Below are 16,364 nucleotides of genomic sequence, written 5' to 3'. Positions count from 1 at the left end.
TTTTGGTGATATTATTCTTTCCCAGCTGTGGGTGTTTTTTTTTTTTCCTTTTTGTGCCACACCTAGTGATGCTCAGGGGTTATTCCTGGTCATTACTCCTTGCGGTGCTTGGGGGACCATATGGGATGCTAGGAATCCAGCTCAGGTCGTGCAAGGCAAACACCCTACCTGCTGTACTATCTCTCTCGCCCCCCCCCCCCAGCTGTGTTCTTTAAGCTTAAAAATTCAGATTCTTTGAAAATTTTAATAAAGTCATAGAGAAAATTGCTGTAAACAGTAAAGGTGTTGGAAGATACAATGAAAATCTAAAAAGATTATGGCTAAAATTGTTTTAAAAGCATCTAAGTTTTTGGTTTAAATAAAACTGGAAGGGTTTCTTTTGTTTTGGGGCTACACTCAGTGATGCTCAGGGGTTATCTTGGCTCTGCACTCAGAAATCACTCTTGTTGGGGCTTGAGCACTGCCAGGAGTGATTCCTGAGTGCAGAGCCAGGAGTAACCCCTGTGCATAGAAAGGTGTGACCCAAAAAGCAAAAAAAAAAGAGAAGAAAAAGAAAAATCACTTCTGTTGGTGCTGGGGGGATCATATGGCATGCCGGGAATCAAACCTGGGTTGGCCACATGTAAGGCAAACGCCTTCCTCGCTGTGCTCTCTCTCTGGATCCCAAAAGTGAACCTGATTTCGCTCATAGATTTTCCTGACTTCAAATGTAAAATATTATTTAGTAAATATAATATTTTACTAATTAATGAGAGTTTTTCTTAACATTAGTCACTTAAGTGTAGTTTTACAGTCTTAAGAAATAAAAGTTGTGGGGCTGGAGCAATAGTACAGCAGATTGGGCATTTGCCTTCCACGCGGCCGACCCGGGTTTAATTCCCAGCATCCCGTATGGTCCCCCGAGCACCGCCAGGAGTAATTCCTGAGTGCAGAGCCAGGAGTAACCCCTGTGCATCGCCGGGTATGACCCAGAAAGCAAAAAAAAGAAAAAGAAGAAGAAGAAAAAGAAGAAATAAAGTTGTATATAACAGTCCCATTTTATCTTTTGTGCATAACTAAAATTTAATCTTTTTTTGGTAATATGTCATAGTGAGCTATAAACAAAGTTGAAAAATGTTGGGTGCTGGTTTTACTTCCTTTTTTTTACACACAAATTGCTTAATTACTTAGTGAAAAATTCTAAAATATGATATGGGTTTCTTCGCTTTTATTTTCAATTCTACCATGAGTAGTGAGACAGTTATTTGTTTTCTAGACTGATGACATTGTAAAGGCTGTTGGTAACTGCAGCTATAACCAGCTAGTGGAGAAGATCATCTCCTGCAAGCAGTCAGACAGCAGTGAGCTGGTCAGTGAAGGTGGGTGAGTGCTCCTAGTACTTGATTCTTATCTTTTGCCAAATAGCTGTCTTACCATTTGGTATCTTTTCTGCCTTAAATGAAACTTATTACAGTGATATTATTGGGTTGGGGAGGTAGTAGGATGCATCCCTTCCTGGGTTTAGTCCCTAGAACTAAAGGGGGAATTTTTTTTTTTTTAATTAACTAACGCTACTTCTGGGAATTGAAAGTGATTATTCATAAGGTAAAAGGTTTTTACCTAGAGTCCATTTATTTTATAAGATCAGGCATGGATTCTAACAAAAAGTTTCTGGCATCACTTAAGGGTTCCTGACTTTAAGCCTTAAAGAAAGGGATTATTAGGTTTGAGAGTATAGAGCAGTTATCGCCTATGTCATATACCAAGCCCTTGGTTTGATCCCAGACACCTCTGCATCTCCTCAAAAATTAGTATTTGGGAGTGCTTTGGAACTTGATTAAGCATCTGAACTACTTCAGTGCCTGAGATAAGTATTACAGTGCTCAAATATCCCTTTTAGTAGAGTTCTGCCTCCTCTTTCAATGCCGTTTTTCTTTCTGAATCAATAAACTTTTGATCAGTTTTTCTGATCCTTGAGTACTTAAAATTGCTCAGTTCAGGAGCGATAGCACAGCGGGTAGGGCGTTCGCCTTACAAGCGGCCAACATGGCCGACCCGAGTTCGATTCCTCCTCCGCCCCTCTCGGAGAGCCCGGCAAGCTACCGAGAGTATTCGATATGCCAGACACAGTAACAACAAAAGTCTCCAATGGAGACGTTACTGGGCCCGCTTGAGCAAATCGACGATCAACGGGAGGGCCATCATCTTAGAAGCAATCTTCTGGTTTCTTACGGTCGTGCTCCAGTCGGTTGTGGGGAAGAGCAGATTGGAAACCGGAAAGTCATTAGGAGCCATGGCGTCTGCGCCCCCCTCCCCCTTCCCTCCTCTAGAACACAAGCAAGTCCTGAACTCGGAGACACAGTTCTTTTGCATTAGGTATATTAGAAGTTAATTAGGGTCACCACCACATTTTAAAAAGTTGAACTAAGGACCGGAGACAAGGGTTAAGATGCATGCCTTCGACATGGTTAAGCCTGGTTCTGTCACCAGTAACACACGGGGTCACCCAAGCGCCACTTTGTAATTTTTTAATTTTTTGGCCGGGGTGGGGTGGGTATGCCTGGTGGTACTTAGGGCTTTCTCCTGGCCAGTGCTCAGGTATCATTCCTGGTGAGCTTGGGAACCGTTTGGCATGTCAGAATTGAGCCCAGGTTGGCTATATGCAAGGCCAGTGCTCCATCTGCGCTGCTGTTGCTCTGAATTATAAGTTTCTTAACATGGCCCCACTCCCTGTGCCTAGACCACTCAGTTCACTGACAGAACTTTTTAAAGCATTCTCTTCTCACATTGCTTCTGAGATTGGTCTTCCCTTGGTTTTGATTTGGCTTGGTTTTTGAGGCCATCGCTGGCAGTGCTCAGGAGTTACTCTTGGCTCTGTGCTCGGGATTCATGCCTGGTGGTGCTTGGGCAACCTATGGGATTCGAGGGATCAAATCCAGGTCTGTCATGTGAAAGGCAAGCACCCGCCCCACAGTACTATCGCTTTGGCCCTGTGCTTCCTCATTAAAGGAAAGGGACAAAGGGAAAAATGAGAGGACAGATAGTCTTTGAAAGTGTTTTGTCTGTCCATTCTCGCTAGTTGTGGGGATTATGTTCTTCAAAAATAGTTCAGGAAATGGAACTAGTGAATGCTAAAATTCAAGTGAGATTTCTCTGACCCTTGCATGCAAGATTTCATCAGCCTGACAACATATAATCTTATAAGTGTTTTAGCTAAGAATGGGTTATTTAACTTACAGTGTTGATTTATTAGCCTTAAACTCGGGACTGAGCCCATCGGTGAGGCCAGCACTGTCCGGTCCCTCAGTAGCTGGGGGTTTCTGAAGGGCAGGGAAAGGTGGATTTGCACTGTACACAGTGACAGAAAGAGTCACCTGAACGAAGCAAAGCTGCATGGCACCAAGTTGTGGAAAAGAACACGTGTTTGGAGGATGAGAGCAGAAACTGGAAAGCGAGAAGTGCCTCGTTTCCCTCCCTGAAGAATGTGTGCATTGAATGACTCCGAATTTTCCCTGCTTTGCACAGAGCTGATGAATGACCCCAAACACATGCTGAGTGTTGATTTAGTGACTATAGAGTTTAGCTGGAAGATGACTTTATAAATATGAACTCACATGAATAATGAGGATCAACTACACATACATGTTTTACATTAATTCCTAGTACTTATTTATATGTTATAATATATGTTATTTATATAAAACAGAAATGATCTTTTTCTAATATATAATGTAATAATTCTGTTTTTGGACTTGGTATCTTTTCTATTTTTTTTTTTCTTTTTTGAGTCACGCCCGGCGATGCTCAGGGGTTACTCCTGGCTCTGCACTCAGGAATTACTCCTGGCAATGCTTGGGGGACTATATGGGATGCTGGGAATCGAACCCAGGTTGGCCACGTGCAAGGCAAACACTCTACCCGCTGTGCTATCCCTCCGGCCCCCGGACTTGTATTTCTACATAATGACTGGCTTATGTTAGTGGAGTCTAGGATTAAATTGGCTTCAATTATCCCACTTTTTTCTGTTCACTCGTATGCCTTCTTTTAGTGTGAGGGTTAAAGGTGAATAATTGATGAACTGAGAATTATCTGGTATTTTTGTTCAAATTTTAAGCAACTCATTGTTAAGGTTACTTTCGACTTAAAACACCTATCCATTGGTGAAAAATAACTATTGAAAGACATATCTTTTTCTCGTAGCTACATTTTTTTTTTTTTGGAAGGGAAGGGTTGGGCTACACCTAGCAGTGCCAGGGGTTGAACCAGGGTCAGCCGCACAAGACCAGTGCTTTAACTTGTTCTATCTCTAAGGCCTCCTACCCCACATTTTTAAAAAAATTTATTGGTTTTTGTTTGTTTTGGGGCTACACCTAGTGATGCTCAGGAATCACTCCTGGCAGAACTCAGGGAACCATATGTGATGCAGGGATGGAATCAGGGTTGGCCTCCTGCAAGGCACTTAAGTGCCCTACTTGCATACTATCACTTCAGCCCCCACTCCACTTTTTATTGATTAATTTATTTTTGGTTTGGGGGCCACACCCAACAGTGTTAAAGGTTCACTCCTGACTCTTTACTCAGGAGTTACTCCTGGTGGGATTCAGGGGGCCATATGGGATGCTGGAGATCGAATCTGAATCAGTCACGTGCAAGGCAAATGCTCTATTGCTGTACTATTGCTCCAGCCTCCTTACCCCATTTTTTTTTTTTCAGTGACTAATTCTTGGACTTGCTTTAATGATCTTTACTTTGATTTCATCTGATTGCAAGTCGCGTGAAATCTTTTGTGGGGAGCTGAGCTATAAGAAAGTGCATCTGTTGATAAAATCAATTTCATGTAACTTTCTGTAAGATGGAAATTTTCTATGGGCCATCTTGCATATCAGTATGAGAAAAATCCACAGCTGGGGGCCATCATACTACATCAGGGAAATCTTTCACTGGCCTTTCTTCATACTTGGACACAATATGAATGGAAACCTTTTAATCTTGAAATTTTTTCTCCCAGCTAATATTATACATTGGTCTCTTAGGCTTTGTAGCTGAGCAGTTTCTAAATAACACAGCCACGCAGCTCACTTACCATGGACTATGTGAGCTGACGTCAACGGTCCAGGAAGGAGAGCTCTGTGTGTTCTTCCGGAATAACCACTTCAGCACCATGACCAAGTACGAGGTATGATACAGAAATAGTCACTGTTGCTATAATGTAAAGATACTAGATTTAAAAATGTCTTATGACCTGCTTCAAAATTTAAGGATGTTGAGCATACTATAATATTCCTTAGTCATTAAATTTGTTTTATAAATTAATTCTCTTTTAGGATGGAATGGATTAGCAATCAGTTTTTCTTTTGTTTTGGGGGGCAACACCCAACAGTGCTCAGGACTTACTCCTGGGGATCAAAATAGGGCCCGCTGGTGCAGGGCAAGCGCCTGACTCTGTTTACTGTCTCTCCAGGGCCAGAACAGTATTTTAAAATTTCTTTTCACAGTTAAACTAGTTTAACATAGTTAACTATAAAAAAAAAATTAAACTCCTTTTTATGGTTGACTGTTTTAAAAAGTATTATTCTTTTAAAAATACAAGATAACATTAGAGTTAAAATTAGAATAAATGTTAATGATGGCTATTTATATTTGAATACTGAAGGAGACAAAAAGAAAAAGTCAGTCCTTGTCTTCACGATAGTGCTGGCTATTAATGTCACCAAAACAAACAAAAAATAAATAACCACTGTAACTTTATTATTATCTTCATAATTATTATTACTGTGCCAAAAATATTACTGATTCGTCCCTTTTTTTAAAATCTTTTTATGTTTTATTTCCATTTTTACAACTGACATCTATAACACTTGTACAGTAATTTAGCATCTTAATGTGGAAACTTCTGGCAGATATTGCTCTTATCGTGGTAATATTAGAGCAAAAATATTCAATAGCAGTTCCTAGAGAATAAAAATGTTAGGTATTTTATACTTTCTACTAAAGCAATATTTTGTTTTAGCCATAATAATCCTTCTGTTGATTGATGACTTCAGTCCTTTTAAAAATTTCTTTAAAAATCAATCTAAGATGGGTCTAGAGACGCGGTATCGGAGGTAGGGCACTTGCCTCTCATACCCAGCCCAGGTTCAATCTCCAGCATCCCATATGGTCCCCCAAGCACTGCCAGGAGTGACCAGTGAGCACCACCGGGTGTGGCTCTCAAACCAAAAATAAATAAAATTAAAATTCACTTAAATATATTTAAGGGAAGGAGAGGAAAATATGGAAACAGAAAGATGATAATACCGGCATAGAGATTTTCCTTTTTCTCTTTCTTTTGGGTGTTGGCATAGCAGGAACAGGGAAGTTGGGCCATACCTGGCGATGCTCAGGGCTTACTCCTGGCTCTGCACTCAGAAATCACTCCTGGCAGTGCTTGGGGGACCATATGGGATGCAGGGGATTGAACCCAGGTCAGCTTGCAAGGCAAGGTACTGTCACTCTGGCCATCTGTAGATTTTAAATATTAGAATTTTTTGTTTGTTTTTGGACCACACTGGGTGGTACTCAGGGCTTACTCCTAACTCTGTGCTCAAGGATTCATCCTGGTGTGGCTTGGGATTGAACCTGGGGCATGGAGGTTGGCCCTGGGTTGGCCACGTCCAGGGCAACCACCCTGCCTTCTGAACTCTCTCTCCAGGCTCTCCTGACTAGAATTTTTTTTTTTAGTTACATTCGAAAGATTTTATTTCTGTTTTGTCAATTTATAAATTGTGATGCTACTGTTGTATATGTGGTTAATATGAGTAACTCATACTGTACATAGGACAGATTTATCAGAGTAGATAGAATATGTTTTATTAATCTTTTTTATGATCTGATTGCATAGTTTAGTTTTTGGAGCCAGGATTAAAACCAGGGCCTCAGGCTGAAGAGGCAGTACAGGGGTTAAGGTCTTACATGCGGCCGTCCCTGGGTCCATCCCCAGCACCACATGACCCCTCCAAGTATTGCCAGGAACAATCCCTAAGCACAGAGGCTGTAGTAAGTCCCAAGCAAGCACTACCTCAAGAAGATCTAAGGTATAAGATGGGAAATGCAAGTAAGAATGATAGAGAAATACCCCCAACTCAGTGAAAATCCCTACTTTTAAAAGTCCAGGAAACAACCAGTGTTTGCGGGGATCTGTGAGAACGGAACCCCATCCACTCTGGTGGCACTGTTTTTTGGTTCAGCCTCTATGGAAAACAGAATGGAGACAACGTCTCCAAAAAAAATTAAAGATAAGGAGCCAGAGAAGTTGTACAGTGGGGAGGGCACTAGCCTTGCATGTGGACAACCCGAGTTCGATCGCTGGCACCCTACACAGTCCCCTGAGCACCATCCGGTGGGCTCCAAAAAATACAAGAGAAAAACTAAAGACAGAGCTTCCAAATGACCCAGTGATCCCACACCTTGACACCCCACACCCCAGTAATCCCACACCCCAAGAACACCAGTACATTAGTCAAAAGATGTCCTCGAGCCCTTTGTACAGCAGCCAGGTGCTGGATCCCCTTCAGAAAGGAGACCCTGGCTGGCCCCTGCGAGGCACCACCCTCCCCGCACTCTGCTCGCCCCAGCAGTCACGCTTGGAACATGTCCAGACCTCCTGTTACTCATTATACTGTAGTGAACCAGTTGTAAGCTTTAATTAAAAGCCAGGTGGATTTAATCAGGAGTAAATAAGAGCATTGACTTGATCCACTCTTTATTATGTTGTACACCTCTAATGTGAATAAATTATAGGTCTTAAGCATACACATTATAAATTTTTCTTTGAAATCCTTGTTAGTTTGAATTAATTTAATCGTCTTACTCTGTTTTTGGTTTTTGTTCCCTCTTATTTCTTATTAAGGGCCTATTGTATTTGCTAGTAACAGATCAGGGGTTTCTGACAGAAGAGAAAGTTGTCTGGGAAAGTCTACACAATGTTGATGGTGACGGAAACTTCTGTGACTCAGAATTTCATCTTCGACCTCCTTCTGATCCTGAAACTGTATACAGAGGACAGCAAGATCAGATCGATCAAGTACATTGTTTTCTCTTCTTCGTAATATTAAAATGCTCACTGCTTTTTATTGTATATTTAGTTACCAGGAACTTTTGAACTAAATATTAATTCATTAATATATGTGAAATTTTCCTGACCCATCATAGGGAAATGATCACTCCACATGCACAGTGATGACGCTTTATTCTTGAAAGCCAGTTACTATTGAGCTTTCAAGTCATGCTAAAGAATATGAATTTTATTCTGATTGCAGTAGGGAAGATAATACTTAAGTATTAAACTCACTAAGTATCTCTCTTGTATGTGGAGAATACAATGGTGGGACACTGGAACAAGCTTCAGGCAAGAGGCGGAGGTGGAGTGTGGAGGAGTTGGGGGGCGGGGAAGATGCATTGATGAGCACTGATCAGAGATCCATTTGGGCTAATCAGAAAAGAGGAAGAAGATATCTTGAAGTATCTTGAAGATACTGTGCTGAACCGAGTAGGTAGGCTTTCTCAGCCACGGGGTCCAGAGTCAGGATGGATAGAAACTTCCTAGTGAGTAGAATTCTCTGTAGAACTGAGATAAATGAGCTACTGTTGCCTCAGGAAGTGTTTGTTAGCTGCAGACTAGGCAGGAGGCAGATTAGACAGTTGGCTGTGGCCTTCTGATGGCCCGGGGCATGGGGATTGGTTTACTCAGTCAGTGTTGCTCAGGCATGCTGATTCCTGGCACTATAATGAAGTTTTGGGATTCAAAGATCCTTAATCTTCCCCTCAAAGATTCTTCATTCTATAACTGGTGAGGCATGTATTTAACCATTTAACTAATATTATATATTAGGTCATCTAACAGCAGATTGAGTAGCAAGCTGTGTTGCAGGCCTTGACTGGCCTGGGGTGGGAAGTGTGGTACAGTGGTCAGAGTATGTGCCTTGAGTGTGTGAGGTCCTGGGTTTCATGTTCAGCACCGTGTGTGTGTGTGTGTGTGTGTGTGTGTGTGTGCGCGCGCGCGCGCGCACACACACACACACACACACACACACACACACAATTCAAATGAATGTGTTGACCTTTCTGGGACTCTTGACTTTGCTTTGACAATCAATTGTGCTAATGAGCATGCAGATTTCCCGGAAGCTCCCTCAGCCTTGTGCGCACAGTCATTCTTACTAGGGCTGCAGCCTGCGGGTGGGGTGGGGTGGGGTGAGCAGGGCACCCTACCGGGAGCCTTACTGGGTGTAGCACCGTGGCCTCACACATACTTGCTGTGCCGTCCAGCTTTCCCCCAGCCATGGCATTGTTTTTCAAGTGCTTTGTGAGATTAAGTGCACGGGTGTGTTGGACTGGAGCCATAGCACAATGGGTTCGGCATTTGCCTTGCAGGCGGCCGACCCGGTTAGATTCCCAGCATCCCATATGGTCTCTGAGCACTGCCAGGAGTAATTCCTGAGTGCAGAGCCAGGAGCAATCCCGAGCATCGCCAGGTGTCACCCAAAAAGGAGAAAAAAAAGTGCACAGGTGTGCCAAGAAGCCTGGAGGTCACACTCTTGGCTGTGTTGCTTGCACACTTAGTTGTGTTTCCTGAAGGGGCGGGTGGTCACACAAAAAACTGAGGTTGCAGTGCTCCACCTCAGTTGTTCACTGTGCCCACGGGGGTCACCACTGGGATGTGGGGCAGTGCCAGAAATCAAGCGTGGAGCCTTGTACTTTCAAGGCAAGTGCTCCACCATGGAGCTGTCCCTGGACCCAGCATGTGGCACTATCTATAGGTGACAAATACCAGAACCAAGGCAAAGCAGAGACAGTGGCTCTCACCTGATTCTAAGGCAAATATGATAGGATTGTAAAGGTCGTAAAATCTATATGATATTTTCTGTGGAAGTGAAGCGGTGGGTTCAGACCAGAGAGGTGGCAGAAAGGACGGGCCGTGAGTTTCACATGCAAGGGCTCAGTGTGACCCCTGGGGCCAGATGGTCCCCTAAACACTGCCAGAAATGGTCATTAGAGGAGGGAGACTCTATTTGTTTTTCTTTTATTATTTTTTTTAAGAACACAAAAGTCTAGGATTTGGCAAAAAGCAGATTTTGAAGAATTAAGAAGAAAAGTTTCTTTGCAGGAGGAAAGGTGCTCAGGGCTTCTTCCTGGCTCTGTGGTCACAGGTCATGCCTGCCAGGCTGGACAGTATGTGGTGCGGAGCCAGTGCCCAACCTGCTGCACTCTCTCTCTCATCTCTTAGGCTTTTGTTTTTGTTTTTAAAGCAAAGACAATATTAAATGAGAGATATTTGAGTTTGTATGTGAATATAGGAAAAATTAGGTGAATATAAAGTGTTAATTGTAGTTACTCTAATAATTTTATGGTAATTTTAACTTTCTTAATTATACTGTTCTGTTACTGATTTTCAGCAAACATGTGACCCATTGTAAACAGGGAGAACTTTTCATTGTAAACAGGGAGAACTTTTCTGAGAGTTTGAGTGTCATATATTCTTTTTAAAAGGATTTCAGGGGGTGATGGGGAATGAAGAAAATAAAAAATAAAAACATATTTTAAATGAGTACTAAAATTATCTAACAATGTCGAAAGGTGGAGTGATAGTACAGTGAGTAGGACACTTGCCTTGCACATGGCCAACCCGGGTTTGATCCCCAGCATCCCATATGGCCCCCTGAGCACCAGGAGTGATTCCTGAGTGCAGAGCCAGGAGTAACCCCTGAGAATCACCAGGTATCGTCAAAAAACAAACAAAAAATCTAACTGTCAAAATGAGTAAAATAAGTTTAAATATAGTTCACCAACAGAAATATTTAGAAAGATAACTTTAAATGTTTGTATTTAAAACAGTTAAAGCCGTCTCACAGCATTATAGTATAACCTCTTTATTTATACTGGTTCTGGGGAATTCTAAAAGCTCAAAGCATTGTCATTGGATTTCTTAGGATTATCTCATGGCATTATCTCTACAACAAGAACAGCAGAGCCAAGAAGTCAGCTGGGAGCAGGTTCCCGAGGGACTCAGTGACCTGGAACTGGCCAGGAGGCTGCAGGAGGAGGAGGACAGGCGCGCCTCCCAGTACTACCAGGAGCAGGAGCAGGCGGCCGCCACCGCCACGGCCGCCCCACAGGCCCAGGTGAGGGGCGCGGGCCTGGGGGTCTTTCGTGAGTTTCAGTTGTTTATTATTCATTTTTGTTTATTTGGGGGCCACCCCTGGCAGTGCTCAGGGCCAACCCCTGGCTCTGCACTCCTGGCAGGGAAGGGGGCAGCTATGCAGTGCTGGGGATTGATCTGGGTTGCCACAGGTAAAGCCAGCCCCGCCACCATCCTCTCTCTAGTCTGGGACTACTTCCTCCCCTTTTTTTTTTTCTTTTTGGATCACACCCGGCTCTGCACAGCGGTCACTCCTGGCTCTGCACTCAGGAATCACTCCTAGTGGTGCTCGGGGGACCCTATGGGATGCTGGGGATCGAACCCAGGTTGTCCGTGTGCAAGGCAAATGCCCTCCCTGCTGTGTCATTGCTCCAGCCCCAGTTCCTCCCTTTAAAATTCCTTTGTTTCATAGAACACATTTATTCTACCTTCTGAGTTCTCAGGATTTTTTACTTCCTCTTACCATGTATTTATTGTACATAATAATGAAGCGAAAGCACAGCGGGTAGGGCGTTTGCCTTGCACGCAGCCAACATGGCCAACCCGAGTTCGATTCCTCCGCCCCTCTCGGAGAGCCCGGCAAGCTACCGAGAGTATTCGATATGCCAGACACAGTAACAACAAAGTCTCCAATGGAGACGTTACTGGGCCCGCTCGAGCAAATCGATGAACAATGGGAGGACAGTGCTATAGTGCTACAATGAAGTGATGAAGAACTTACTTTAGTTTACCCAAAGATGTCATTTTCTAATATTCTTTCAACTTTTTTTTTCCATTTTTTTTTAAGTTTCTAACATTAAATATTTTTAATTTGGGACCCCAGATACAGCAGATAAGGTGCTTACCTTGCACACAATCAACCCAGGTTCGATCCCCAATCCTGGCAACAGATCTGGTCCCCAGAGCCCCTTCAGGAGTGACCCTTGGGCACAGAGCCAGGGGCTTTCTCAGAGCACTGCTGGTATGCCCCGAAACAAAACAAAATTTTCAATTTGAAGCTTTAATATATTCTTAAACGTTTTTTATGTTTGGAATTTCATTTGCTTACTCTAATGGATATATTGATTCCCTCTGTCCAGAATGATACAGGCATTTTCTCAAACACTATGCAAAGTAACAAGTCTCCACACCAGGAGCTTCTGTTTTTCTTTGTTTGGTTTTTGTGCCACACCCAGTCGTGGTCAGAATTTACTCCTGGCTCTGCACTCAGGGATCACTCCTGGCGGGGCTCCGGGGACAGATGGGATGTGGAAGAGAGAACCCAGGTCAGCCATGTGCAAGGCCAGTGCCCTGCCCACTGCAGTCTCTCGCTGGCACCTGCTTTTTTCTATTAATGGTTCCTTTGCTTCTTGTGGTTCTTCCTCCTAGCGAGTAGGATAGTGGAAGTAATGTTTCTGTGTGTTTTTCTTCAGAGTCAGCCAGCACAAGCCTCCCCATCAAGTGCAAGGCAGCCTGGGAGTAGTGAACGCAAACGAAAAGAACCTCGAGAAAAAGAAAAAGAAAAAGAAAGAGAGAAAAATAGCTGCGTCATTTTGTAGCAAGTCTCAGATTCTGTCGGAATCAGCTATGGCTCGAGAATCAAAACCACAGGAGGAAAAGAAGGAAACCCGATCAATACCGTCTGTGCCTGATTTCCCACTGGGTTTTGCTCGCTTTTTTGTGTGTTTCTTTTTTTTCAGGGGAAAGGTTGTTACTTCATTACAATCAGACTTTTCCAAGTCACACAAGTACATTCTTTCAGAGTTGTTTTATGTTACAAGTTGGAAATGCTGTGTGTTGGTTGTCATTCAGGAAAAGGACTGCACTTGTAGCCAAACGAGCAAGTCACAGCAGACTTTGTGTCATAGTGACATCCGTCGCCCATATCAGTTAGTAAGCTATTCTAACTTCTGTTCTAACGGTGAATGGAGGTGATTGATTTTGTACAATTCCTTTCTGAAACCTAAGTATTAGCACAATAGTTTCTGAAATTAATTTTTACAATGCTAAATTATTATCTAATCCATGAGAAACCAGGGATTTAATATAGGAGTTTAGGAAGAAAAAAATACAAAAAAATTAACAAGATTAAGTAATCCTTAATTGTATATTGGACTAGTTCAGCCCTTAAACAGCTTTACCTTTTCATTAGGAATGTACATTTTAGATATTCTCTTGAGAACTGACAATGAAACTTGGATGTAATTTAGATAGAAAAAAAAATAAAGATTTGTATTTCTTTTCAATAGCAAAAAAATGCATAACACTAATATTCATATCCTATTGTAATCAAATATTAATGACTTTGTAGTGTTGTAAGATTTTGAGGAATTTTGAAGTCTTTAATATAGGAAATTCGGGCCGCAGTTACTGTGTATTAACAGTTGATCCATGAATATAATGAGGGCACTACAGTGGATGCTAAACCTTGTAAATATGGGTAGATAGGAGAGCAAATAGGTCAATGTCTACCTTTTTCTAGAATTACCTTATAACCTTAAATTTCAAATCATGTTTATTTGCAAGAGAATTAAATATACGTGTTAAAAGAAGCCCCCCCCCCAAAAAAAAAACACATTTCTGAACGAAAGTTACAGATAATCTCTGAGTCTAATGAAAAACAATAAAATTTGGGACTAGATAATAATTTTGAGGAATCTATGTGAAAACATTTTTTTAATTGATTGGGGAACTAAATTATGTATAACGTCTTAACTAGCACTTAAGATTCAGAAAGAATATTGAACTTTATTAAGAACAATTCATATTTTCCTCCTTTTCGAGAAATAATTAGGGAAACTAGTCTCCGTAAGCCTTTTATTTAAAGTTTTTTTTTAGTTGATTTTAAAGAAGTCTGTTGCTGCTGCCAGTTGATCAGTGGTATTCGTTTTAAGCGTCAATAAGTTTGCTTAAGAGCATCTTAACCCCACCTGAGCATCCACTTGGAGAATGTCTTTGGGGTGACAATAGACCTCAGAACGTGTGGTCTAGATTTCATAAGCTATATCCTTAACACTCTCTGAGATCCAAGCCCAGTTACAGGATGAATCTTTATAGAAAAAGCAAAGTCTTATTTATAAAAGGAATTATTTTATGGGGAAAATTCAGGGTGAGGCTGCATCACTGATGCCCTTCTCTACTGCATGTCTGCTTATGTTACACTGTCTGTTACTCAGCCCCTCTGCAAGCATGAGAAACCATCAGAGAACTTGTTTGGGGTATACAGTTCTGTTACAATATTTGGTGTGTCTCTAGAGAGTAATTCAGAGTATATATGCTCTGGTAAAATAATCAGATGTATTGCAGAACTCTCTGGTGGCTCAAACAAGTGTACCGGCCTCCAAGTTTACTCTTGATTTCTAACTGTTGATTGAAGGAGAAAAATTCAGACCTTAAAGGTTTGTTTTTCCCAGAACAGATAGTGACAGTACATTAGATTCAATAAGAAAAAAAATCCTAAGAACTCTTAAGAAGCATATTAGTGACATATTTTCCAGAGTTACATACTTATCTATTTATTACTCTTGAAAAATATGTGTATTCTGTTCTCTGTTACTATCTTAATTTGTTCCAAAGATAATACTGCCATTCTACATTCCCTCTGGAAGGAAAAAAAAAAACAAAACCTCAAAACCAGCAACGCTGCTATCAGATAAGTAGATATCAATGTGTACTTATATAAAAGAACTAAAAAAAAAGTAGTGTGTTTGTTAATTCACTCTTTTTCTATGTAATATTTCCAAGTCAGACTTTCTTACATTCCTGGAATTCAGTTTGATATACCAAGTATGTAATAATGATAAAATGTTCACTTTGATTACTGTGAGGGGAAATGAAATGTTTAATTCTATTAAAACAAACTTCTTAGAGATGCTGGTTTCCATCCTTGATGGTGATAAAGAATTTAGAGTTATTGTGTCTTTATTCTCTTATATTTGTCAGTGCAACAAGTTTATATTCAGACATTTCATTGCTGGTTTGGGTACATTGGAATTTGATAGCATATTAAAGTCTTTTCCTTTACAGTACTTTGTAATATTTGAATATTGTTACATGTACACTGATAACAAGTTAAAACTTTGATAATTTTTTGTTTTTAATATTTGTAAGCAAGGGGCATATTTGTATCGGCCGACTGACATCAGAGCTGACACAGCACACAGATGAATGGGTATGGTCATGCAATTTCTTATATTTTTTTGTTGTTGTTTTGTGGTACTGGGGATTCAACATAGGGTCTCACACAGTGAGGCAGGGATATGCCCTACCACTGAGTCTCAGCCCTAGGCCTTTTCTTGTACTTTCCAAGTCTGTTCCTTAAAGTGTTTGCTAACAATATGGAAATGTTCTTCATGTCTGATTCCAAGGAATCAACAGTGTTGTGCTTTCAACAGGTTGTCTACTCTTCACAGTACTGTGACGGGCAGAGAGATAGTGCAGTGGGTAGGGCACTTGTCTTGCATGTGGCTGACCTAGGTTCAATCTCTGTCACCCCAGAATGTCCTCGAGCCCCTCCAGGAGTAATTAATCCCTGAGCGCAGAGCCGGGAGCAAGCCCTGAGCACTAGCCGGCCAGAGAAGGTACAAAAGCAAACAACCAAAACAATTACTGGAGTCTATGTGTTTCTAAAGCAGGAATCTATGGCATGTATTAAATCCTCCAAAAATAAAATACATATAGAAACTTTCACATTTAAGAACTATTATTTTAAGAACTCTCCCTCCTGTTACCCTGCATGCCAAAACGCTTAAGGCAGCCTAAGCTGGAGTCTGCCGCTTTCTCAGAGGCAAAGTAACTTCTTCCGTTTTTGGCCAGGGTCCTAACAGAACGAAGCATAGATATGTTTATAAGGCGCAGGGAGGGGGATGTTTTTTTTGTTTTGGGCTCATACCCAGTGATACTCAGGCTTACTTTGAACCGGGGCTCACTCCTGGTGGGCTCAGGGGACCATATAGAGTGCCAGGGATATAGAGTGCCAGGGATTGAACCCGGGTCAACGCGTGCAAGGCAAGTGCTCTACCCACTGTACTATCACTCCAGCCCCCAGATAAAAGTTTAGAATTAGGCTATGGCATATATTTTATTTTCTGTCTTACATTTCTAGTGTTTGAATGCTTGTCCCCTACTGCGTCCCTAATTCTTCACCATATCTTGGTCTTAGCTTTATTAAGCAACTTAACATCAGAGATTAGTTGCCTGAACACAACATGGACCATTCTGTACTTGTACA

General features: G+C 41.7%; 1 protein-coding gene across 1 annotated transcript in view; it reads left to right on the top strand.

Annotated features, from left to right (window-relative positions):
* MINDY2 (MINDY lysine 48 deubiquitinase 2) overlaps positions 1–13,690 on the top strand; it is a 70,823-nt gene extending 57,133 nt beyond the window's left edge. The window contains exons 5-9 of the mRNA XM_056130696.1: positions 1,256–1,358; positions 5,013–5,155; positions 7,868–8,041; positions 10,947–11,138; positions 12,568–13,690. Of these exons, the coding sequence (XP_055986671.1) occupies positions 1,256–1,358; positions 5,013–5,155; positions 7,868–8,041; positions 10,947–11,138; positions 12,568–12,693 (738 nt within the window). The 3' untranslated portion in view covers positions 12,694–13,690. The remainder of the gene's footprint in view (positions 1–1,255; positions 1,359–5,012; positions 5,156–7,867; positions 8,042–10,946; positions 11,139–12,567) is intronic.
* The last annotated feature ends 2,674 nt before the right edge of the window (positions 13,691–16,364 follow it).

Source organism: Sorex fumeus, unplaced genomic scaffold (genome assembly GCF_029834395.1).
Source record: "Sorex fumeus unplaced genomic scaffold, SorFum_2.1 ptg000081l, whole genome shotgun sequence".
Taxonomy (NCBI): Eukaryota; Metazoa; Chordata; class Mammalia; order Eulipotyphla; family Soricidae; genus Sorex; species Sorex fumeus.
The sequence above is the reverse complement of the archived record's forward strand: the minus strand, read 5'-3'. Positions and strand labels throughout refer to the sequence as shown.